This window comes from Octodon degus, unplaced genomic scaffold (genome assembly GCF_000260255.1).
Source record: "Octodon degus isolate 3935 unplaced genomic scaffold, OctDeg1.0 scaffold00115, whole genome shotgun sequence".
Lineage (NCBI taxonomy): Eukaryota > Metazoa > Chordata > Mammalia > Rodentia > Octodontidae > Octodon > Octodon degus.
The window spans coordinates 2,464,519-2,491,520 of NW_004524691.1; the positions used below are offsets into that span (position 1 = coordinate 2,464,519).

A 27,002-nucleotide genomic window follows, 5' to 3' on the forward strand; every position below is an offset into this window, starting at 1 on the left:
CTCCTGGCTTCATCTTCATAGAATCCTTATTAGATCTGTGGAGAATCAAACAAGTTATTTGACTTGCCAGATCCTTCCCCACCTCAGTCAGCAAAACTTAATGGTTGTATTCTGGGTAATCTGAAGCTGGATGCCTGTTTGTTAAAAATAAACTGATTTTGTTCAGTGAAATTTATTCTAAACTATTAGATGTTGTGAACTAAATAGAAAATCATTGGCCTTTCCTCTAGGTTATGTATATGGACAGCCTCTCCATTAGGTCAAGTCTCATTCCTTTTTTCTTAGTATCACTATTTTTGGTCTTATAATATAAAGGTAATAGGTACTCACAGCAGGAAACCATATACTAGCAAAATAAATGAAGTAAAAATTATCCACAACATCATTATCCACATAACTACCTGTAATGTTTGTCCCTTTCTTCTGTTCAGAAATAGGTATTTTTTATTTCTATCAAAATACATCATAATGCATATGTTATTTTGTGAGCGTGTTTCCAGTGTGAGCTGTATAGTAAATATTTCCCCATCATCTTTCTATTAGAATTGACAGTAAGAAAGTGTTTGCCTGGCAAATGGAAGGTCCTGAGTTTGATCCCTGGTACCAAAAAAAAAAAGAACTGACAGTAGAAACACCTTTCTCCCCTCAACAGGCTTTCCTTATGGCTGGCTGACTCCTGCAGTCTCCTACTAGTCTTTTGGGAGTCGCTTGCACCTCCAGGGTACCCTATACCCAGCTTTCAGATTGATCTGTCTAAAGTGCAGTCCTCAACTTGACTAGAATTTCCAGTGAATCTTTTTCCTTTGGCTATGTTTACTTGGCTGAAGGAGATGTGCTCATCTGGCCTTCTGCTCCAGGCTGTCCTCTCCTGACCCTAAGTGATTTATGGTCATTGTTTCACATCACTTATTACATTCTTTTTCAAAATAAAGATCCATACAAAGTAGCTTGCCCATTCCCTAGCAGTCTTTCTCACCCTCTTCATCAAAGCTGTTTCCTGTCCTGGCTAATTGCCCCACCTATGTTCTTTCTTTGGCTAGGTTCTTTTCTGTCTAGCTCTTTCTGACACCACCATTTGGTACGTGCTGTATCTGCCCCATCCCACAGTCATCTCTTCTTACTCTAAAGCAACTGTACCATTTGCTTTCATGTGCAGACTAGGCAGCTAGTTACCCAAGAATGTCTGAAACTAGGACGTGGCTCCAGTGGAGAGGGGCTGAGCTCACTACTTTCTTACTTCATTGGAGTATAGAAATTTTCATCTGAGCAACAACAATGCACATGAATGACAGTCATAACAAGTAAAAGACTTTAGGACAAATGACATAAGGAAAACAAAAAGACAAATAAATACAAAATGCTTCCATGGAAGAACTGAAACAGTCATTGAAAAATATTCAACTATATAAAACAAAAACAGTAACTTCAATAAAAACCACAAATCCTAGCACCTTCTCAGGCAGAGCACAGTGGCCGGAGTTTGATCACCAGCGTGAGGTGCCAGCCCTCCCCCAGGCTGTGCTGAGACAGCAATTGAGACTGGGCGTGGGTACACGTGGCCATAATTCCAGCTTTTGTAGGGCTGAAAACAGGAGAACCACTACAAGTCCGATCTGTATTAGATCCTGTAGACCCTGTAGATCTTGTACTGAATACATAAAAAGAAAAAGAACCCCCCCCTCAAATGCTGATATGGAAAAAAAACCCCAACAAAATATTGACCAAAATTATTGTATTTAAAGAATGGGGGTCAGGGAGATGGCTCAAAAGAATAAGCGCTTCCCTGGCAAGCGCAAGGGCCTGAGTTCAATCCCCGGTTCCGGAAAAAAAAAAAAAAAAAAAAAAGAATGACATCTTTTACTTCTTTCTTCTGTATATTCTTGTTTAATCTCAGCTCCTGGTCCAGTTTTCACACTTGCTTAAGAGAAATTATGTATGTTTTCTGAAAAAGTTTTTTATTTGTTTTCTGAAATTTTCTGTCATGTACTTGTGATTGTTTTATAACAAGAAAAATAACTTTAAAAATTTATTCTATTTGACCACAAAAGTAATTCACATGCATTATAAAAAACCTCAGGCAATATACTAGATAGGGCCTAAGGTGAGAGATTTCTTTTTCTTTAAACTAGGAAAAGTAGATTAATTAATGACAGAACAAGGTTTTGTTTTTAAATGTAACTCTCTGTGATGTAGTGGAAATGATCTTTGAATACATGTTAGGATATTTGGGTGATGGCTGCGACACAGCCACTAATTACTTTTTTTTTAAACGTATGTATTTGGTACAGGGTCTCACTACACAGCTTGGGCTCCTGTTTTCAGCCTCCCAGTGCTAGGATTACAAGTGTGCACAATCAAGCCAGGTCTTGGTGGCCTGTGCAGCATGTGGTGCCAGGGATCGAACCCCAGTCCCTGCACTTGCTCAGGAAGCCACTTGGTCTGCTGAGCTATCTCACCAGCCCTACTAATTACATATGTAATATCCTGTTTTTTCCATCTGTATGAGATACAACTGACAAAAATTTATATATTTAAATTAGAAAACCTTACACTAGGGAGACAAGATGATATTTATACATGTGGACCTGATTTATTTTACTTATAAATATAGCCTCTAATGGCATCCATTTACCTATAAAAGCCTCAAGTTTATCTTTCTTTATAACTGTGTAATACTCCATTGTATAAAAATATCACATCTTTTTTATCCATTCCTTGGGTGATAGGCATTTTGGTTGATTCCAAGATTTAGCAATGACAAATTGTGCTGCTGTAAACACAGTTGCATGTATATCACTGTGGTATGATGTTTTCAGTTCTTTTGAAAAAATATTCAGAAGGTGGATAATTTTGGGGGGCATCCCTAGACTGATTTCCATAGTGGTTGCACCAGTCTACATTCCCATCAACAGTGGAGAAGTGTTCCCTTTTCCCCATTGCCTCTCCAGCAGTTGCTATTAGTTGATTTCTTTATGAAAGCATTCTTTCTGGGGTGAGATGGTATCTCAATTATGTTTTAATTTGCATTTCTCGAATGGCTGGTGATGTGGAACATTTTTCCATGTATTTATTTGCCAGTAGTATTTCTTCCTCTGAGAAGTGTGTATTTATTTCAGATGCCCATTTTTGGATTGGGTCTTTTTATTTTGGAAGCTTGATTTTTTTTTCTTTTTAGTTCTTTATAGAACCTGAAAGAACACATAAAATCTGAAAGGAATAATACATCGTTCTTCTAAATGTGTACCATTTCTAATGTCTTATAAATTACTATTTTTCTTTAAAATACATTTTTAAAAATATATAAAGTAAAAAAGGACAAGAAAAAATAGTTTAAGCATTAATACTTAATTATTTGACCAATTTTGCATACCTATATCTATTAATCTGAACAACAGATTTAATGATGAAAATATGCACTATAACAACCATTGTTAAATTTCATTCTAGTTTTGATACCCCATATCATTTGTACCATCACATGTTACTCTGTTTTTGTGTTTGTTTTTGCTATTTTTGTTTTGTTTTGTTTTTAATGTATTTGGTTGTTACAGGGTTTCACTACAAAGCCCAGACTCCTAGTGATCCTCCTGTTTTCAGCCTTCTCAGTGCTGGGATTACAGGCATCCACCACCACACCCAGTCTTGGTGGTCGGCTCAGCCTGCCATGGGGACAGGGCTGGCACAGTATGTGGTGTCGTGGATCAAACGTGGTCCCTGCACTTGCCTAAGCAGGCACTTTGGTCTGCTGAGCTATCTCACTGGCCCCCTCTGCTATTTGTTTTTGCTGTTGTTTTTGTTTATAAAATTGGGGAAAAAATAAAGTAGAAAACCTAATGATTGATACATAAGTATATAAAATAAGAACTCCAATCATGCTAATTAACATATCTATCATCTCACACAAGTACATTGTTCCTTCCTTGATCCCTTCCCTCCTTCTTTTGTGGGAATACTCAAGATCTACTGTCTCAGAAAATTACAAGTATACAATATAATGTTATTAACTATATTCGCCATATAGAACATTAGCCCTCCAGAATCTGCTGAAATAATTGGAACTCTGAAATAATTGGTACCTTTCGACCAGCATCTTCAAATTTCTCCCTTGTCCTAATTATCTGGCAATTACCACTCTCCACTGCTTTGGCTATCTTAGGTTATGAGTATTTTTATTTCTGTGTGTGGATTATTTCTTTTAGTGTAATGTCCTCAGGGCTCATGCAGATTATTGCACATGACAAGATTTCCTTCAGTCTTAAGGGCAATAGCTCACCATAGGTTGCTTTCATATATTTGCTATTGTGAATACTGCCATAAACTACCCAGGAATACAGATGTATTGTTAAGATACTGATTTCATTATTGTTGGGTACAAGCTCAGAGGTGAGGCTGCTGTATCACATGGTATTTTGTGTTTAATTTTTAATTTAACCTCCATGCTATTTTCCACAATGGTATGCCAATTTAAATTCCTACTAACATGTGTGTTCCATGTGTGTTTCCATATCCTCACCAATGTTCATTTTCTCCTGTTTTGCTATTAATATCCAGCCTAACATCAGTAGGATGGGGAGGTGATAGACAGCTTGATATTTTTGCCCCAATATAGGTTTCATTTTAAATGTAATGACAGACTGAACTCTCTTACACTAACTTTCTGTTGTCTGACAAAGGGAAAGACTTAATAAAAAAGAGTTTCATAGAATGTTCGAACTACTTATAACACTGTCACTTCAAAAATGGATAGCATAAAAAAGAAAATATACTTTTACAGAGTTCACATTATTCTTTTCAGCACATGGGACTTTCTACAAAATAGATCATAGACTAGTCCATAAAGCCTACTTAAATAAATAGAAAAGAATAAAAATCATCCTATGCTTATTATCAGAACATTGTGTAATGAAACTAGAAATCAACCACAAAAGAAACCACAGAAAATTTAGAAATACCTGGAAACTTACACATTTCTTAACACCCAGAGGATCACAGAAGAGATTAAACAATTTCTGGAAGAAATGGCAATATTGGTACAACATAGAGCTTATGGGATATAACAAAAGCAGTCCTAAGAGGGAAATTCATTGTAATCAATGTTCACATTAAAAAAAAAACAACAGGAGCCGGGGAGATAGCTCAGTGGAATAAGCGCTTCCCTGGCAAGCGCAAAGGCCTGAGTTCAATCTCCGGTTCCGCAAAAAAAAAATAAAAATAAAAATAAAAATAAAACAACAGATAAAGCTCATGCAACATGATGAGGACCTTCAAGGTAGTCAAGAAATAATGATAATCAAATCCCAAACCAGAATTGAGGAGGAGGAATAAAAAGCAGGTGGAAATTAATAAAATTGAGACTAAAATCAATACAAAGAACCAGTGAATGAAAAAGTTGATTATTTGAAAGAATTATTAAAATAGATAAACCATTAGCCAAACTTATCAAAGAAAACAAAAAGACTCACATCAATTAGAAATGAAAAAAAGCAAAAGCATAACAGAACTGTTAAAATCCAGAAGATAGTAAATATGAACAATTGTATTCTAACAAATTGAAGAACAGGATAGATTCCTAGATTCATAAAAATTACTAAAACTAAACCAAGTAGAGATAAAAATTTTAACAGTCAAATAGCAAGAAATGAATTCAGGCAATAGTTTAAAAAAATTAAAAATTCAGGCAATAGTTAAAAAAATTAGAAAGGTCCTGGATCTGATAGATTCACTGCTGAATTCTACAAAACACTAAGGACATTATATTCCCAATACTCTTCAAACTCCAAACTCCAATGAAATTGAAGTAGAAAGTGTCCTTCCAAACTCAATTTTGTAATCCGAAAGCAGCAAAGATTCAACTAAAAAAGAAAACTAAGCACAAATCTTAGTGAACATAGATGCACTAATTCTCAACAAGATCATGACAAATAAAATGTATATTGTGAAGAAATCATACAGCATGACCAATTAGGTTTCATCCCAGGCATTCAAAGGATAGTTTAGCATTTGAAAATCAATAAGTGTAATGCACTACATAAAAAGAAAGAAAAAACCACATGGTTAAATTGATAGATGCTGCAAAGCTTTTGACAAAATCCAACATCCCTTCATGATTAAAAACTTGAAAAGATTACATACAGAAGGACCTTATCTGAATCTGATAAAAGCTATTTATGAGAAACCAACTGCAGGGCTCCAACTGTTGGCATCCATTGATCTCTCAGTGTGATCTGTTGTACCTGGGGAGAAACAGAGCTGGGTTAAATGGTAGCCAGCTGCCTGGTCAGCAAGACTACCAGTGGAACAACAGTGAGGGCCTTTATTTATACTTTTACAAAGTTTCAAGACACAAGCCTAAAGACTAATAGCCCACACTGTCCAGGCAGGATGTTTTCCCTTAAGACTGAGGTAGCTTGACTGCTTTAGGTAGTGAGGCCTCATCCTGCCCTCCAATATGGGATCAATTTCAGCCTCTGGGTTTTTAACAAGAAAAAACCAACATCATTAAATGGGGCCAAACTGAAACGTTTCCCTTTAAATTCAGAAAAAAGACAAGTATGCTTTCTATCATTTCTTCTCAATGTAATTCAACAAGAGAAATAAAAGAGGTATGTATAGGAAAGGAAGAAGAAAAGTTATCATTTGCAGATGACATGATAATATAAAAAGACTGAAAGAAATCCACCAAAAACCTCTCAGAATTAATAGCCAATTTCTGCAATGCATCAGTATACAAAACCAACACCCAAAAATTAATAGTATGTGCATATAGAAATAATGAACTCACTGACAAAGAAATTAGGAAAAAGATGCCATTCATAGTAACATCAAGAAAAATGAAATGCCTAGGAATTAATCTAACCAGGGATGTGAAAGACCTCTACGGTGAAAACTACAGGACTCTGAAAAAGGTGAAGAAAGCATCAGAACACGGAAACATGTACTCTGTTCCATAAATAGGCAGAACAAATATTAACAAAATGACAATACACTTAAAACTGAATTATAGAGTCAATGCAATCCCAATAAAGATATCAATGATATTGCTTATGAAACTAGAGGAAAATGGATTTTGATGCAATGCTTACTTTTTGAAAAATTTGCAAGTTGATTTGCTTTTCAGCCCCGTGATGTAAGGTTGGATTTCTGTGAAAAGCCTTCTATGTATTAGGTACAGGGTACACAGCTGGGACTTCTAGTGATCTTCCTGTTTTCAGCCTCCCCAGTGCTGGGATTACAGGCATGCGCCACCATGCCTGGATGTGGTTACCAGCTCAGGGTGCCTTGGGGGCAGGGCCAGCCCAGCCTGTGGGACCGGGGACTGAACCCTGGTCCCTGAATTTGCCTAAGCAGGCCCTTAGTTCACTGAACTATCTTGCTGGCCCAACAAAGCCCTTCTAGAATTTGATTAATATTGGTTTTTCAAGAGTAAAGGTGATGTTATTTAACCTCACTCAAAGAATACATACTTTTGAGTCCAGTTAATTTATATGATTAACAAATCCTGTTGATTTTTTCTCCCTTTTCTCTGGAATATGGTAATGAAAGTAGAAATATCCCAATGCCCCAATGCCTGAAATATGGCAAATGCTGGAAAGCATTTCTTCTTTCCTTCCCTCCATTGTTCCATTTGTACTATTTTAGATTAAATTTCTATGAGAAGGGAATTTATAATAAACTCTCTTATAAATGATAGCCCATCAATTCTTAGAAGTATATGCTTTTCCCTTTACTGAAATTGTGAACTACTTTGTAATATCTGGGGACAAGGTGGCTGTCATGATGCAGTCACCAGTGCCTCAGAACTTCCAGAGTAGGTGTGGACAGCTTGGGAAAGAATCCAGAGACAAAAGTTGAGCATGTTTTAAAAATGCTGCATCAGCCACATGAAATATGACTGTGTGGAAAGAAGTGGATATAACTTCTTTGAGTGTAACATTTGGTAACTCTTGAGTATAACATTTGGAAGTTTCAAATAAATTCTGAAGGTGCACAGTTTTAAGAACATCTTATATGTTTTGTTTCCTTTCTACTTTTTTATATATGCAAAAGAGTGAAAGTTTTTATGGGAGTCTATATCTAAACAGGCTTTATTAATTGACAAAAAGTTTAAAGGATAAGAAAGTATTTTTGCAAAATGAGCTGGATACAATTCTAAGAATGTTATGGGTACATGAAGTAATAGTGTAGCTTTTGGTTACTCTCATCTTAGGTTGAATGAAATAAAATAATTTTAATTATCTTTGAAAACAAATTCTCTGTGAGTTAATTCTAGGAAAATCTTTTATTCAAAAGCACAACTAATACTTCCATCTTATCCTAATATTAACACTATGACATAAGTTAATAATGGCTAGTAATTAGGAAGATAAGCAATACTTGCAAAAGCCAAACAAACCATGGATTCCAATTTTCTTCCAGCTATATGTCCCAGAAAAATTTATGAGAAATTACACACTATGAAGAGATGTGAACAAAATCAACTGAATTGTGAATTTCCTATTTTTTACACCTATATCCTATAACATAGTGGAAAGTGTAAGAAGTGGTGGATAAATATTGGAGGTCTGGTATGTCCAAATTTTCAAATTCAGGAGATCTTATTGGTGGTAGTTGATATAGCTTAAATGTCTATTGACAAGCGATGTAGCTTTTGATGAACTACATTTTGGCTCTGGACATGCTTCTTGTGTCAAATTTATCCTCTATGTTTCCTGGTGGGTTGTTCTTCTAGAGGGATAGGAGAGTAGAAACCTACTATTTAGCACAGCTTGGAGGGTTTCCAATTTTGCTTTTTACTTTTATTTTCTCTTCTATTCCAAAAACTGTGCCTATGCAAATATGCTCCCATGATAATTTTCATGGGTTGTTCATTTTATGAGAGTATGATACTTTACTGGCCTGTCTCAGTTACTTTTTACTTATTACTGGGACAAAATACTCCACACCCAAAATTAAGAAAGGAAAGGTTTATTTAGCTCACAGTTAGTAGAGGTTTCAGTCCATACTCCACTGGCTCCAAGGCAGACTGCAGCAGTTCATGATAGCAGAAAATGGAAGAGCAAGGGAAGGAGCCACAGCTATGGCATCTAGCAAGCCTCTCCCTTCCTTCCACGCTGACGGTGAAGACCTGAGCTCATCCAAGGAAGTGGTGAGCTGAAGCCTTCCTCATCCCCTTTATATGCTGTTTTTGTGCTGAGTCACTGTAGGGTGGGCTCTCCCCCTCCATGAGCTGATCCAGCCAAACTTCCAATCTCTCAAGTTAATACAATGTATCAACCACCACATCTTCAAAGTAATATTTTGAAGGTTTTTGGTAGAAAATTCTCTGATAATAGCAAACTCTCACCCTAACAGTTCTTTTAAGCACAAATGCTAGACACATAAAGTGGTTTGCCATCTGTATATTTGGATGTTTAAAATTCTTCCAATATTAGCAGATTTTTTTTTCTGTTTTGGATAAATCTGGTTTTGCCTGGCTGCATAATTGAATGATTTCTCATTCCTGCTGCCTGTAGTTTCCAAATAGAATATAAATCATAAGTACTAAGAGGACTGCATATACATGCTCAAAAGTACAAAGCATGTATGACTGAAACATTCTGAAATTTGTAGACTTTTTGCACTGAATTTCTATCACTCATAATAATGTTTATTCTTAAATCATGCTTATAAAATGGCACCATTTGAAGCCCTTTTCATAGGTTTTACAGTGAGAAGCTATATGCAAAGGGTTAAGGACCAAGTCCTGGAGGTGGAAAGTGGGGCTTTTTGAGTTCTAGCTCTCCCTTTGTCACATTGGGAAAGGTGTTGAACTTCTCTGCATGGCCTGTTTCCTCATCCAGAGAATGAGCTCATGATGGTAGTCTGTCCTCTAGAGGGCCATTCTCTTACACTATTTTTCTGTGGGCGGTCACAGAGACCTAGGAAGGTTAGCATCCAGCTCAATGTCCGCAAAGACGAAGAGGCAAGGAAGGGCTGGGGTTCACTCTCACCTGCTGTGTAATCTACCTAAAGTCCGCAAGGTCCAGGAAGTCTTTAGGATGAGCATGAGGGGAAGACATTGGGATGCAGGTTATATGTGCTGTGATCTGCTCTTGAACAGCACTGCCTCTGTGATCCAATGTGGTAGACATGAACGCCAAAGAATTTGAAATGTCAGGTAATGAATAGGAACCAGTGGTAAGAAAATTTGAAGAGTAAGTAATAATTTTGCTGTGTTCAATATTGCAATCTCTACATCTCTTTTATCCTCAAACTGGGGTCAAAAATACAGAAATACTTAACATTTTAAAATTATTGTATAGTAAAAGTTATATTACTATCAATCCCCCTTGAAGTACTCTTGTTTGCTTCAAACACATTTATTCAATTATTCATACCATTGTCTGAAGTAGTGGCTGCCCTGAATCAATTCGGAATATTTACCTTTTATGGTCATATTCAGTTTGGGGAAGAGTTATAAGTCATATCTTGCCGACCTACTGAATAAGGTGGTTGAGAACACACTGAAGTGTTTTTATGAGCTTCTATTTCTATTGGACTGGCATTTTGTAGCAACATTCAGTATTTTTAGTCATACCTTGTAAAGCTATCCACAAAGAGGCAAAAATGATAAGTATTTTAAGGGGATTAACAGCAAAATTAAAGGAAACATGGTAGAATAAGGAGATGACTACACCCAGGGGAAAAACTAAAAGTGCTTGAAGACCACTACTTCTATCCAGAGTCACCATATAGTGATGCTCTGACTTCATGGAGAACAAGTACAGTTGTATGTAGAGCTCTTGGGAGGCACATGTGTAAAATCAGCTTCAGGGTGTGTCAAGTCGTAAGATAATGCTATTTACCATGATCTAATCATGGTTTTTACAAGCATCTTCTTTAGTGAGTGCCAACAGTTTCTTATGACCACTAATGCAAAAAATTAAAACAAAACAACCTGTGCCTGTCTCTGTATTAGTTCATTAAGGCTACCACAACAAAGTGATACAGATCGATGCCTTAAACAACAGAAATTTATTTTCTTGCAGTACTGGAGTCTGGAAGTTTGACAATGAGGTATTGGCTTCTTATGAAGACTCTCCTCAGCTTGGGGAATGGTTATCTCCTCCATGTCCTCAAATGTCTGTGTTCTGATCTCTTCTGAGAAAAGCAGGAACCATGGTAGGTTGGGTGGGGCCCATGTGGACCCCACCCTTCTGACTTCATTTTGTCTCCAGAACTTCTGAAAAGACTTTAGTTCCCAATACAGCCTGGCTACATTCAGAAGGTATCAGGGAGTTAAGGCTGCAAAACATTAACTGGAACATCAACCAGTCCATACATATAGTTATATCTACATTTACTTCCACATCTCTCTGTATATTTGTGGGTCTTAGGAAAATTCAAAATTATAACAGTGAACACTCCTCTGGCTCCTTTTGTGTGGTGACAAAAGGGTACATATTTCAATTGTATTCCCCCAGTTTAATTAGCACGTGGCCTTCTAGCATGGACTCATCAAAATTGAGCACCCTCATAGCCAACTGTTACCTACTTTTCAGGCTACTGCCTGCTCCAGCAATGGCGGGGAGAGTTAGCATGGCTGGGGGAAGCCATGGGGCTGCTGACAGAAGGTTTGTGTGGTACCAGATCTGAAGAGGAGCACTGTGGGCAGTAGGAAAGAGACTTACACTGTAAGCATCCTCTGGCCTCAGTTCTTTGATGCTCTTTGAGGCCTGTCCTGAAGGCTGAGACACTTGTCTACACACAGGAGGGACAGACATGAATGTGGGACAGTTATTCATTCCTTTGACACAAGCAGTTTAGCTTAAAGTAAGATGCACAGGATTCTCTGGTTTTTGTTTTTAAGGAAGTTCATCCAGGAATATGGCCTCTCCCATCCAGCTGCATCCCTTTCCCCTCTGCCCCCTTACTCCTTTCTTTCCACATCTCCTCTGTCACATTTATAGAGTGAGGCCTACACATACTGTGGGCTCTGCTTGTCCTGTGGGAGACTCGAGTGACTCAGAGGCTCTGCCTTGCATGTTTCATTCTGCCAATCTATTCCCTGTCTGGTCTTGTGTATGTTTGCAGTCATCGCTTTGCTAGTTCATTGGCAAATCTGAAATCCACTGAGGCTAGCAGTGTCATAGGCCTGCCCTCCTTTCAAAGTTTCCTGTCTGTCTGTAGACCTGGCAGCACTTTTCATCGCAGGCTGAGGCTGCTGGCTCTTGACTGGTCAGGCAGGATGTTGTCACCTCACTCTGTCTTGACTGCCAGCCTGTTTTATTTTTTTTCCCCTTTTTTGAGCTGTTTCTTCTGATTCCTCCCACTTCTTCCTATTCTCATTTGGACTCCTTTCCTCATTCACATTGATCATCTCTGATGAGCTGACTTAGCATGCAAAAATAAAGATTCCCGTGATCTGCTTCCTCTCTGCCCACTGTTGTTTATTCCAGGGAGTAAAGATATTTCCACCGTTCCATTGGAACCAAGGGTACAGAAAAGGGGTTTTTGTACCTTCTACCACCTCACTGGCCTAATATCACCCTCAGCCTAAAGCTACTTCCCAATTATTAAACATTCAGCCAACATAATTATTTTTTAAGTGAAGAGTGGGAAGGGTATGGAGGATAGAAGATGAGATTCCATAATTAGGTTTAAATCTTATCTATATGTTACAAAGTGTTTTATTCATGTCTAGGAATAGATTCAACACAGGAACATATTCTTTTTGTAAATGTTATTCTTATAACATCATTTCGTTGGGAAGAAATAGTCAGACAAAAAAATTAAATCACTTATCACAGCCAAGGTGTGTATCCTCCCGACTGCCTCCCTCTGTACCTGCAGTCCAAATCTGATTCATTCCTCATGTCCCTGCAAAGCCCCACCTTCCAGGATGCAGCCTGATTCCCTTTGAGTGCCTTTAGGGCCCCTACAACAAGCACAATCAGGTGCCTAACAGGGACTCACTGGAAACACAGGGAGTGGATCAAAAGAAGCACTTTCTCCAGGCTCCTGGAATCCTTCCAGAGTGCTACTCTGGTAAACTTGTGCAGATCATCAGTTCTTTGAGGAGGGAGACTGCTTCACTGTGTCCCCTCCATATTGACCTCCATTACCTGCTGCAGAAATGGTATCTTCAAATATCGTTTGTTTAAATGCTGTTGCTTTTTGCTTGACAGCATTGTCTATTGGGCATCACCTTTAGAAAGCTGACTTTGTAGGAAGCCAAATTTTTATTGTAAGTAAAATTGAGAGAGGGTTGATTTTCAAGCATTTTCAGCGGACAGGTAAATTCTCAGCCCCTTGGTGCTTCATTTGACCCAGCCACATCCATTATTGGCAGCTGCTCTGCGTCTGACACTGAACCAGTGATCCTGCCTGAGACGAGTTCAGAGCCCTTGGGGAGGCCTTGCTGCCCACCCCTGAACTGGCGTCTTTCCTCACCAGCTGGCCGCAGGTGATCAGCAGGTGTGTGTGTCTCCTGCCAGCCTCCTGGACCTGTCGGCGTGGCGTTGCCACCTGCTGCTCCCCCAGCGCAGCCCCTCCTGAACGGTGCGAAACTGCTGCTCTCCTCGGCGTCCCAGTCCGCCCTCTGGTATTTAGAATAGAATAGATTTTGTTGTAAGTTAGCAGAAATAACTCCAAAAGTCTGCACTGTGCTTTTTCAGGAAACCTCAAACTTCCCTGCTTAAGAAATAACGTTCAGAAAGGACATAAATTCTGGCAAAGCTAACGGCAGGGATTTGAAGCAATGCTTTAGCAAGCTAGTCACCGAGGATTCTGTGTCAATTCACTGACGCGTATCGCGGCAGAAGCACCCCCAGCCTGCCTCCCCCAAGTTCCGAGTGCTGTGCTGCCGCAGGATTCGGTCTGTTGTGCAGAGCCCGTTTTGGATTCGGTTACAGCAGGGGAGTGGAGCAGGCGATCCTCGCCTTCCCATCGCGCACGAAGGCGGCGAGGAGCTCCTTCAGGGAGCCTGTTCCTCGGCGCAGCTGCGAACCCCAGTCCGCGCGGGCTCAGCGAGCAGGGCTTTCGCCCGACAATGAGTGGGGAGGGGTCCTGAGGCGCTTGCTCGTCCTCCGGGCGCGGGGGAGGGAGGGAGCTGCGGGCCGGAGCACACGGCGAAGCCGCGGGAGCGCGGACCCGCTTCCGCTCGCGGCTGGTGGGGGCTCCCGCCGGCTGCGCACCGCCGGGGCAGAGGGTGCTGGCGGCGCGTCCTGCGGCATGCCTGCGCCGATCTGAGCCAGCGCCCAGCCCAGCCTGCACTCCGGCGCCGCGGACTGGCTCCGGCACGGCTGTGTCAGTCAGCATGAATGCTCAGCTCTAGGCTGCGGAACAGCCTCCGGACTACATGGATCGCGCTGCTTAATCAGCCGAGATCACTGCCGGGGAAGCTTTCGGAGCTCCATCTGCGCTCCGACTGCTGTGACAACTTCGGGGCTGGCTGTTTACTTCCCTGGGTCCCGGGGACTCCGCTCTGCAGCGCAGCCACCCCTGCCACCCGGCCGCCCAGAAGCCAGCCTTGAGGACTCTTCCGAAGGTGTCCTCAGGAAGGGGGAGCGCGGAGGGACTGCAAGAGAGCAGAAGCCCCCAGCTGCTCACCCTCTCGTGACTGCCTGCGCTGTGGGGTTCTGAGAGGGACCGTGCGCTTTCCGGGGAAGCAATGCAAGTCTCCATAGCCTGCACTGAGCACAATTTGAAGAGTCGGAATGGTGAGGACCGACTTCTGAGCAAGCAGAGCTCCACCGCCCCCAATGTGGTGAACGCAGCCCGGGCCAAATTCCGCACGGTTGCTATCATCGCGCGCAGCCTGGGGACATTCACCCCCCAACATCACATTTCTCTCAAAGAGTCCACCGCAAAGCAGACTGGCATGAAATATAGGTATGGATGTAAGGTTCCCTCTGCCCGGGGTTTCCGTGTTCTGTGCAGGTGCAGGCAGTGGGGGCAGTTCATGGCTTTTGAAAAGTGACTTACTTATGGTGGGTTGCTTAATTTAGAATTCTCAGGTGGTTTTAAATAGCTCTTTAGGAGGATTGTGTGTGTGTGTGTGTGTGTGTGTGTGTGTGTGTGTGTGTGTGTGTGTAAGTTTTAAAAAACTGTGGCCCGTTTTGAATAGACTAAGTGTTGTGAACACTCTAGGAGCTATAGAAATTGCGGTCTGCTGAATGCTAGTTTCCACATAGTTGCTGGAAACTAGCATTTTGATCAGGGCATTTTTTAGAAGCATTGTTTTCTATTTTAGTGTAAGTAGTTACTGCGATTGTAGTATCAAAACTACTTATCTAGTGCTGGGTTTTTCTCTTTTGAAAGATCAATACCTAACGCTACATACACAAAATTTTTAATCAACTTTCAATGTAGAGGAAATACCTATAAATTAGATTGAGCACTGTCATATGTAAATCTCAATTACTGTGAGAAATAAAATGCAGATGTGAAATAAGGAGGAAAGGTAGGTTGTTGCAATGCTGCCAGTTTCTTCAATTTTTTAAGCATTTTCTTCCTCTATATTGTTCTTGGAAGATGGAAATCTTCCTGCTAATAGTTGACTTTTAAAAATAGAGAATGACTTAAATTTGATAAGTGAAAAATTTAATTACTCAGTTATGTGGTTCCTGCTTTCCTATTTGTGCTTTGCACCAACCCTTCTTGACTCTATTTCTTTAAAACTACTCTGGTTCTAGTTTCTAAAACTAGATATAGAGGAGAAAAGCTGAGAAATCTTCCAAAGATTTTTGTCACTCTAAGTTGCAAGTAAGATTTTGCTCATTATTTACATTTAAATGTCTCTCATCTTTTTTAGGAATCAGGTTTTAGGGTAGAATGAACATCATGTGATTAAAATAATTCACACCTAATATTGTGCTGCCTATGTGGAGTTGTGGAAATAATAATTTAAACCTATTTCTATCAAAGGTGTCCTTGAAAAGTTTCTTTGCAGAGTTACGGGAAAGCTTTTCAGTGCAAGTAGTATAGCAATGTTGTTCTGATGTATTTTTGAGCCATTGAGAAAGAACGCTCTTAAGCTCCAAAGCAATTGTAGCTAAAGCTCTTTGCTCAACTACAGCACAAACTCTGAACCTTAGCAACTCAATAAAGTGTCAACAACACTTCTGTTTTACCTGTTACTGCCCTGGTGGAGGGGGAATCTCTCAATGACAGTTCTCTAAATGAGTCCGCAGTCTCTAATGCACTGGCCCTTCCCACTGCTGCTGCGGTGGCACACACCCAGCTTCTGCCCTCTGGACGTGGTGCTGCCCTCTCTGCGTGCATTTCAGCTGCTGAGGAGACAAGCTGCTGCTTCCCTCTGGGAGTGAAAGTGGTATGGATGTTGGTCTCCAGCATTTCGTGGCTCTAAAACTTTCTTATTTTAAATCAGAAGATCAAAAGTATCAGTACTCATTTACCATGGCAGTGTTTCACAGTTGCTTGAGAATGACTGTTGGAAGGCTTTAGTCTTAGGAAGGCATTTAGAAGTCAACCTTTCTATTTAGGTTTTTCTGTCAACACAGCTCAGGTCAGATTGACAACTGTTTCTGTTTTCCAAAAGCTCAGTGTGGGAGCAAGATTCTCTCGGGTATCTTCATTATTGGCAACCAAGGACAGCTCTTCTGCTATAGCAAGTTAGCCATCAAGGTTTCCAGTATACGTGGTCATGGTCATATCTATCATTCATTGCGACTAAGTAAGAGGCTTTCTTCCTACCTCTCTTATTCTGAACCACTCTGTCTGTGACAGTCAGGTAGGGTGTGTGTTTGTGTGTGTGTATGTGAATTTGATTTACCCCCTCTTTCTAATTCTACACAAAGTGACCTTTATGAAAGAGATTATGAGACAATGCCAAATATATGCCAAGGTTTCTTAGGTTTGAAACGTAGACTTTATGCTTCATAAGAAATGACAAATATTTTTATTAGTTGAATTGTCTTTTTCCATTGCTGTTCCTAAAATATGATATGCATATGTAGACTATTTGTTAATGATAACAAGTAGTAGGAAATAAAAATAATACCATGAGATAAGGAAGGTGGCTGGTTTGGGTAAACAATCTGGAGAATACATAGAGGAACCAGGAAGGGAAGTTAGCAACTTACTGCGGGCCTCCTATGCTTGTCCTTAAGGAAGTTTCCACAGGCAGAACTTCCAGGAGCGGACCCACAAACCCATTAGAAGACATACTGTTCTTCCATTTTTCTAAGGAGTGTGTTTATAGCTTTCATAAGAATTTGAAGTATCTACTAGTCAAGAAAACATCCAAGCATTGTCACATGAAGTACTCATTTAGCCAACAAACATTCACTGAACTCTGCGCCACCAAGTGGACTAGACCTGGTGCACAAGGTGCATAAGCCAGATGAGATGGGAGGCTTATGTTCAAGCTGGGGAAACAGACCATAAATAAGGAAAAAAAAAACCAATCCTATTATGAGACAGTCCTGTGAAGACCCCTATTGGGTAGATAGAGCCATGCGTAGGCCAACTTAATTTCTTTATAGTTAGGCCACCAATGCTGCTTTTATTCCACGATTAAAGATTACATCTCAGGGCATGAATAATTTGGCCATATCTGTTGCCCATTTTGTTACCCTGATGGACATCTTTCACATCCAGTCTTGCTCTCAGGAGCTACTTGGTAGTGGAGAACATAATCAAAACCTAATCTGAAAAATAAGTAGAATGCCTTTTTCTTATATAATGTCTTATGATATTTCAATATTAATTTATAGCATCATTGCCTTTTTCTTATATGTCTTACAATATTTCAATATTAATTTATATCACCATCTAAAATTACTATCCATTTATCAAACATTTATGAAATTGAGATTTCAGAAAGAAATATGCTGATGCAAAGCATCTGAATTCTACAAGAAAAATGCTCAAAGCCACTGTTATGTTTCCACCATCACTGCATAACAATATTTCTTTAAATTGATTTTTGTTTGAAGGCTTAAGATGAGAGAAAAGGCACTAAAACATTCATCCATTCAAATGTTAACATTAATTCAAGGGAATAAGAGTCCACATAATGTTTCTCCCAGGGATTGTCCTAAATGTAAATCGCTGGACTATTCTGTTTCTTGGAGTTTTTATGGTTGTGCCTCATTAGTGCTTAAGGTTACATTTATTTATTTATGTATTTGGTACAAGGTCTCACTGCACAACTCAGATTCATAGTGCTCTTCCTGTTTTCAGCCTCTCCAGTGCTGGGATTCCAGGTGTGTGCCACCATACCTGGAATCAGGGGCGGGCTCAGTGGGTTGGGGGCAGGGCTGGCAGGGCATGTGGTTCTGGGGATCAAACCATGGCCCCTGCACTTAGTCCACTGAGCTATCCTGCTGGCCCTAAGTTTACTTTTAGTTTTGCATATGTTTTTAGTCTCAGATTTAATCACACCAAATGCTGGAACCATACACGTGGTAGATGTAGAGTGGCCTTTCATCCTAAGAGCAAATCACCTAGAACAAAAGCTAAGGGAATTTGGATTTTTTTTTTTTTTTTTGCTTACTTGTTTGGATTTTTTAATTTTGTTTTTGGATAATTGTTTTTAGAATGATTCCGCTACTTTGTTTGACATGGTTTCAGAACTTATCATTTCATGTTAGAGCACATTTACATTGATAAGCAACTGCCCTTCCCATTCTGAAATCCTTGCTTAAATTCTAAAGCAACTTGAATATCACTGAGCCAAATACCACTTTTCATTGAGAAAAGTTTTGTTTGAAGTATGCAGGTCTGAGACTGGGTGTGGTGGCACATACCTGTAATCCCAGTTCTTGGGAGGCTGTAAACAGGCAGATCACTGTTAGTCCAATCTAGTAGTGAGACCCTGAGCACCCTGTAGACCCTTCCCCCAAAAAACAAATTAGCATGCACATCTGTGGCAATGTAATCTTGGCTTTGTTGTTATCTGCTTTGATAATTTTAAGAGAATTCTTTATTAAAAAGAAATATTGCAGGAACCATAATTTTAAAATTTCACCAAAAACTTAATTTTTCTCTTAAAAGTTTAACCATATCGTGGAAATAGTTTTTGAAACAACTATAAATTCATAGGCATTTGCAAGACAATGTACAAAAATTTTCTGTGTATGCTTCTATTTCCTGTTTCTCGTTTCTCTAATGGTTACATCTTGCATAACTACAGCATGAAATCAAAACGAACAAAGTGATGCTCTACAATCCAAAGAGTGTATTCAGATTTTGCCAGTTATACATGGATTTATTTACATATATTTATATGTCTAAGTGGTTTTCCCACATGTATAGATTGGTGTAGCCAGACCACAATGAAGAGTCATAATTTTTCTCTAATCACAGCGCTCCCTCACGTTCTCCCTTAAACCACATCTATTCTTGCTTCCCCAACTGCTAGCCCTAGGCAACTACCAATCTGCAAGTTATCTCTAAATTTTGTCCTTTCAGAATATCATACAAATAGGATTTTATAATATGTAATCTTTTGAATGTGAATTTTTTTCTCAGAGGATTTTTGCAGGGAAGTGGGGAGAGAAAACCTTATAGATGTAAATGAGGTTGGATTATGGCACTGTGGAGGTCAGGGAGAGCCATTTAGATGTAAGATGAACATTGGCAATAGAGGAAACATTAGCAATTTTTGCACAAGGTGTCTGGTTACAAAGCTCAGTTAAGCAAGGGTTACTCTGACCATTACTTTCCCCAAAATCTAAGAAATATGGGTTTAAAATAAAGGGATTTATGTTGAGTTTCATAGCATTTTATAGAGAATGCCAAATTTTATAGCACTTCTCCTATAGAAAATCAAGACTATGGAAAAGCCTAGGTCCAGATGCCAGATGCCTCACCCATTCCTTTCAGTAAACCACAAATTGAAGCCATCACTCCCTGCCTCCCACCTGGGGGTGGGGGGTGCAATTTGGAATCAAAGCAATCAAGTGAAAGATCAATCTTGTCAACTGATTATATAAAAGGCACTAAGTGCATTTGCATGTGCCTCTGTGTGTGTGTGTGTGTGTGTGTGTGTGTGTGTAGTGCAGGCACACATGTGTGCGCCTCCATATGGGGAAAGGTAGGAGGAGGGGGTGGGCTAGAGCGAATGAGGAGAAAAGCCAGCTCTGTAGCTGTGTTTCAAATAGAAATATTTGATTGTAGTCCAGAGAAGAGAGCAGCTTGGTTATTTAAAATGCCAAGATTTTCATTTATTTTTTTGGGTAGTGAGCACCATCGTCATTTCCACTGACACCCATGGTGTGGGCTTTCTTCTCTGCCTAAAGAAAACTGAGGAGAACGGGGAGGTGGGGAGGGCTTCCAAAAGATTAGTTGCTGAGTCAGTCGTGTAGTTGATTCCACCTCTGCAAAGCACCAGTCAGAAGTCTGGCATCTAGGGGATGGTGAGAAAGTGGTAGGAGGGGTGGGAGCCTCCTGGAAGCTGTCAGGCAAATATGCTCTCCTTCTCATTCAGGAGGGAGACCCGTTGGGCGTGCGCATAGGTGCGTGTGCGTGGTCGATTCCACTCAGTTTCTCAAGATGTCTCATGTCTCCTCTGTGGTCCGCATTTGAGTTGCTGCACGTAGTCTTCATCCCAATTCTACTCAAGAATCTCTTTAGAAGTGACCTCATTTTAGAGGGAGAAAAAAAGCTGCTTTATAAATATTCTGCTAACATTCAAATTGTGGTAATTTCAAAAAAAATTTGGAGGGGAGAGAAAAATCTCGTCACATTTGAAAAAAAAATTGTATTCCTCAACTTTGCTTTGATTTATCAAAATTCTTTCATCAAATTCTTAGTTTTTCCTTGCTATATTTCTACCAGTTCACCAGTTGTGGGTTCATGGAATCTGATAAAAACATGGAACTCTTGATTTCCTAGTGTACTCCGTCTAGGAGAAACACCCTTCTCTTGAGGAGAAGTGAATTCACAAGCATTGTGAATTTTCTTTCAAGAATTTCAAAGCTATTTAAATTGGTGACAACTAGACCTAGCAAAAATGGTTAAATTTTGCAAGTTAACCTTGTTGCATGCTAAAAAACATTTTTGTTGCCCATTTATTTTATAATTAGAAAACAGAATGATTAAGACTGAATAATTTAAGCTGAAAGTTTTTTAAATATCTATGTCAATCATGAGAATTATTACTATGATGTGGTCATGAGAAATAAATGGGTTAGCAGTTGACACTCCGGAGGTATCAGATGTGGACGTCTGCAGTCCTTTGTCTTGGAGAGAGTACCAATCCTGTGGTCTGAGTCACCCAGGAAGGGAAGGAGAGGGTCAAGGTTAAGCCCCCGTCTCTGGGCTCTTGATTATGGTTCTTAACTTCTCCATTGCAATTTCTTGATTAAGCCCCATTTTCAACACAAGAAAGAAGTGCAGTGCACAAAACACATGAGAAAGGACAACCCCTTCTCTACATATGCAGAAATTGCTGCTGAAGCTTTTATTCAAGAGGCAGCAAAGCCCTGCTGTGTGCTGAGAGGCATGCCAGCACGCCGCGTCTCCTGCAGGGCCGTAAGGACTCCGGTGTGTGTCTGAGGCAGCTTTCTGCCGGTGGTACATGTTCTGAAGCTGGACATAAATTAACCTCCAGACAATGGTGTGCTTAGCATCACTGTATCTAAAGCTCTGATGTCTCAAAAGGGATGTAGAAGCTCAAAGAGAGCAGTGGGTAGGTGGTGCTGATATCAACGCCGGCAGGAAGTGCTCGCCTAGGTGCTGAATGCTAGACTCTCTTCCATACTCTTAGAGATTATTTCAAAAGTCAGAATTGAAAGACATTTTTAAAAAACCTTATTGCAGGTTGATTTTCTGTTACCCAGATTGGAAACCAAAACAGAAGCCCAGCAGTGATTTTTTTTTTCTTGGAATCGACAAGTAGGGAGGACTCTAAGAGCACTTACACAGGCCATCTGGCCCAGGCCTCATGAGAAATCTGTCCTGTTGTTCCAATTTGCGCCATGCAGCAACTACTTATAAAGGCCTCGGAAGAAATATTGTATATTCTGCTTTCATGGCCATCATGAAAAAATTGGCTTTTTTTCCTAGGACTCATTCGCCAAGCTTTGAACTACTTACAGGAAGCAATAAGGTGAAGGCTTTTAGAATCCTTCTCTCTTGTTTGAACCCTACCAGTCAAATCAGAGAGGAAAATAAACAGAAGACTGAAGGGAGAGGCATCCAGGGTGCAGCAGTGGGCTAAGGGAGGAGGCATGTGGAGAGAGGCACCAGGGTGGACTCGGGCTCCTGCTGACATGCGGGAAGGGAGACTGTGTTCCGCTCTAGTCCTAACATCACTCAGCTGGCCTGACCTGCAGCTGAACCTTGCAGAAGTCAAAACATTTCACAATTACATAGGAGTCCTTTTTATAGTTGACGCGGGTCTTTCAAGCTGCAGTGGAAGCTTTTTAGCCTGTTACCACTAAGATGAAAAGGAGCTGGCTATAATTTTCTGTCTCATGAGGCTTCTAGTACTTGAAAGCTATTACTACAACTCAGCTTCCTGATTTGCAGGATGGTTGGGACCCTTTCCTCGTAGATTTTGTTTTCAGATTCACAACCGTGACTGCGGCCTTCCTCTAAACCTGCTCTGTCATGGCGGCCTCTTCTGTGAGTCCTCCACTGCTAAATGCACTTCCACAGAAAGCTCTGGAATCTTCAGTATAAAACAGTGAGGTTGCCTAAGAGCACACATGCTCTGGACCCTGGGGTAAATTCTCCAGTTATGTTCACTATTTTACTATTATTGTTGTTGTATTTGGTACAGGGTCTCACTATGTAGCTTGGCCTCATAGTGATCCTCCTGTTTTCAGTCTCCCCAGCACAGGGATTACAGGCATGCACTACTATGCCAGATCTTGGTGGCCCACACATAGCATGCCCAGGGGTGGGACCAGTGTGGCATGTGGTGCCGGGGATTGAATGCCAGTCCCTGCACTTACCTAAGCAGGCGCTTAGTCTGCTAAGCTATCTCTCTGGCCCTATGTTCACTGTTTTATTTTTTATTTTTATTTTTATTTTTTTTCGGAACCAAGGATTGAACTCAGGCCCTTGCGCTTGCCAGGGAAGCGCTTATTCCACTGAGCTGTCTCCGCGGCCCCATGTTCACTGTTTTAAAAGAAAAAGTTTTTTACACTTTTATGTTTTTAAATTTTTTTCCATAATTTTATTGAGAAACAAATAGCAATGAGACAGTTTCAAGCCAAATTGGTAGGACAGTTTCAATAATTAACACATTGCCTACATTCTTCCTAGTGGTTAATTGCTGTACAATATGCGGACATGATATCCTATAAGAAAAAGTTTAAAAAAATATTTTAGCCATTGTTTGAAACCTTTCTGCGAAAATTCAAAAATATTCTAACATACTTATTAGAATAACAGGAGGTGACTATGGAATAACATGTAGCACCTCTTATCAAAGCATCTACTCTAAAGGTTGTAATGGTAACAACTTAAATCTTAGAGTTACAAAATAAGAAAAGGTCAAATTTGACATATAAGTGTCAGTGATAGCTGAGTTATGAAGACAGGAAAATTAATAGCTTATAATATTACTTTGCTTATTGATGTACTCTCTTCTTTCTTTCTTTCTTTCTTTTTTTTTTTTTTTTTTTTTTTTTTTTTTTTGTCTTTTTGAGACAGGTTCTAGATATATAGCTCAGGCTGGTCTTGAGCTCACTTTGGAGCCCAGGCTGGTCTCAAACTCACAAGGATCCTCCTGTCTCAGCCTCCCAAGTGCTGCGACTACAGGTGTGAGCCAACATGCCTGGCCTGATGTACTCTTATAGAGAAATTTTAATTATTTTTAGCCTAGAAGCTTCAAATAGCAGTGTAATTGCTGGTGATTTATAATATTAAGAATATATTTTTTGTACTAATAATTAACACTGTCCAGGAGAGTTCCCTCAACTGCGGGAAATTATATCCTCCTCTATAAGTTTACATATACAAATACCAGAAAGCTCTTATGTAGGAACAATAGGTCTTTTTCTGAAGAACACATGCTAATGAGAAACTTGTTCTTGCATTTTTTTTGAAATTAGTTTCATTCTATTTGTTGTTGTTGTTTTGTTGTGCTGGGAATCAAGTTCAAAGCTAGGTGCATGCCAGTCAAGCACTCTACCAACCGAGGTACAACCCCCCCCAGCTAATTGTGCTTTAAGGCAGATTTTTCTGCTATTGAGTTTTGCTTTCAGGGTTTGCGGCCTGAGACAACAACAAGCTCATTGTAAAAATAAATTGCAGAAATAATATGACGTTAATGAATACTACCTCTTCTTCCACTAAGGAATTAGTAAAGGCTTCCCCTGAGATATTTGATGAAAATAGGCCTTTTGACTTAATAGTACTCCCATTTCCTAACTTTATTTTATTATTTTGAAAGTGAATAAAATCTAGTAAAGGTTTAGAAACATTACAGAATTTCACTAAACAAAATTACAGGAATTCAACAATGATTGTTATACTGCATATTGTTTTCAGATTAGTTGTTCAGATCACCAATATAAGCATGCAAAATTGTTCAAAAAATTAAAAAGAAGAAAAAATTAAGTATTAATTATTCCTTTCAATAGATCAATAGAAATCAGTAGTACAATTATTTTACCTTTATATGTGCAAACACTTCTGCATTTGGGTCTTTGCACAACTGAAAATGACCGGAAATGCTCATGAAAACTCTTACTAGTCTGTTTGCAAAGGATTTTCTTCTTGACAGAAACCATATTTATTAGTTTTTTATAAAGAATAAATAAATAAACAAATAACTACCATAGAAAGAGCCAAATAGAAAGTAGGAGTTGGGAAACCCAGCTAACATAATTATCTTCATTATTTTTCTTGTTACTGAGACAAAATACCCAACACACAAGATTAAAAGAGGAAAGCTTTATTTGGGCCATAGTTTGTAGAGGTTTCAGTCCATAGCTGGCTGGCTCAAGGCAGGGTATTGTGGCAGAGGGGCATCGCAGAGGAGAGACAGGCATGGCCTGCAGAAGGCAACAAGCTACAAAGGGCAATCAGCGTCCTCTTTCTGTCCCTTATATAGCCCTCACACCTGGGGAAGCACCCTTAATCCTACCCAGAACTATGATGAAACATTCAGTGGACTGTTTCACTAATCACAAGATCTTGATCACAATACCATACACTCTAGAATCAGCCCCTCAAAAAGTCCCACCTATGACTGCAGAGGCGCTAGGGGACGCGAAGACAAAGGCAATGACAATAACTTCTTGTTTACTAACTTATATTTCAGTTTAAATATGTACTTTCACTCAAACATAATCTCTTCAAGAGCAATCTTCTGGAAACCATGAGATTTGGATCTTAGACAATAAAACCTTGAGATAAATTCTTTAATCAGGGAAGCAAGTTTTCTTGAGGACTTCAGATTCTACAAGGTATTTTCTGAGGGGTTTTTCAGGCCATTCTCTTGTCCTTCTTCAAGAAAAAAGTAACTTAAAAGGAAATACAGCAAGTGTTCTTAAAAAACTAAGTGAGAACCATCATACTCTATTAATTTCATATAGGCAGGGTATTGTGGTAAGCTATTAGAGCTTACCACAAAGTTAGTCTTAAAGCAGGGCATATTTCTTCTTTCAACCCCACAGGTTAGAAATCTAACATCAAAGGTCCAGCAGCACTGTGCTTCTTCCTCAGGCCGTGGGTCAGAAATCTGTTTCCCTGAATTGGCCGACCACATGTGTTCCTTGGCTTGGGGATTCTTCTTTTATCTTCAAAGCACATCACTGAAACTTCCAGTTCTGCCCTCACATTTCCTTTTTCTTACTTACCTCTCTTGCCTCCCTGATGAAGCCTGCTGTGGTAAGGGGAGGCCTATCTGGGTAATCCAGGATAATCTCTTATTTATGATCTTGCACTTATTTCCATCTACAAGGTCCCTTTTACAATAGAAAGTCATATTTTTGTAAGTTTCAGGGGTTAAGATACAGACATCTTTCATAGATTATTTTATAGCCCGTGACACATGTGCACACACATCATGTACGAGAGGGAACATTAAAGAGCATGAAGCACACTGTTTGTCCACCACTTTCTCTGGAAGAATCTCTCAGGAGAAGGAAGACAGCAAAAGGAATAACAAGATCATTGAAAGTTTGGGTGCTGGAGGTTTTCTTCTTGTAAGGCAACATTTTGAGTTTTGATTCAAAAATAAAAACTCACATTCACAGTGTTATAAAGAGTAAATAGTTTCCTCTTGGCTTTGACAGTTACTATAATGGCATCTACTGTGTAAATCTGCTGCTTCCTTCAGCCCCTCATGAGGATGGGGGTTAGTTAAGGGCACTGATGGGTAAAATCAATAGATGCCTATGAATATCAAGATATTACAGCTTTATAAGAGCTGTAATTAAAATTCTCATAGCTTAAAGATATAATGTCTATTATCAGTGAAGTGAGGAAACACAACCCTTGCTAACACATGGAGCCCTGGGAATGAAGAAGCACATCCTCCCATCCTGATGTGCTGCATCCTGGAGACTCTGAACACCAGGAATGTCACCCTCCTATAAAGCCCACCCCATTCCTGCTTCATTAACATTGTCATAGCACTGCTGTGGCGAAGGAAAGAAGGGGTTTCCTGCAGGGATATGAAATTATTTTACTGAAACTTTATTAAATATTATTCACCTAAAGCCATTAGGTTATTTATTTTAATCTGAAAGCAGTTTTGTTCTTATGAATGAAATTTCTATGTATACTGATACAAATGTTCAAATGTCTCCAGTCTCAAGCAGTTTTCCTGTGTGGAGCTTTGCCTTTCATAACCATGGAGGAAAGTGGTTGTTCTCAGCTCTTCCCATCCCTTCACAATGGCCCCCAGCTCTTTTATCATTGCCTAGAGTATTGGACTTTGGAGATTAGACTCTTGACCCCAAAGCATTTAAATCTATGTGCACTGCCTTGGCATATGAGCAAAATGTACCACATTGCCTCTTATTTGGGGAGAAATATTAGCAGCTACAAATCAAAGTGAGTTAAGAAACAGATTGACAATGAAAAAAATCAGG

The 27,002-nt window shown here is 39.7% G+C and overlaps 1 protein-coding gene across 3 annotated transcripts in view; it reads left to right on the forward strand.

The window, feature by feature from the left end:
• Kcnab1 (potassium voltage-gated channel subfamily A member regulatory beta subunit 1) overlaps positions 1 to 27,002 on the forward strand; it is a 539,706-nt gene that overhangs the window by 232,724 nt on the left and 279,980 nt on the right. Inside the window, exon 1 of one of the 3 annotated variants that reach the window (XM_004639825.2) lies at positions 14,025 to 14,871. The exons of the other annotated variants lie outside the window; for them this stretch is intronic. Within the exon in view, the coding sequence (XP_004639882.1) occupies positions 14,651 to 14,871 (221 nt within the window). The 5' untranslated portion in view covers positions 14,025 to 14,650. Of the gene's footprint in view, positions 1 to 14,024; positions 14,872 to 27,002 lie in introns of those variants that run through there. 3 annotated transcript variants of the gene reach the window in all.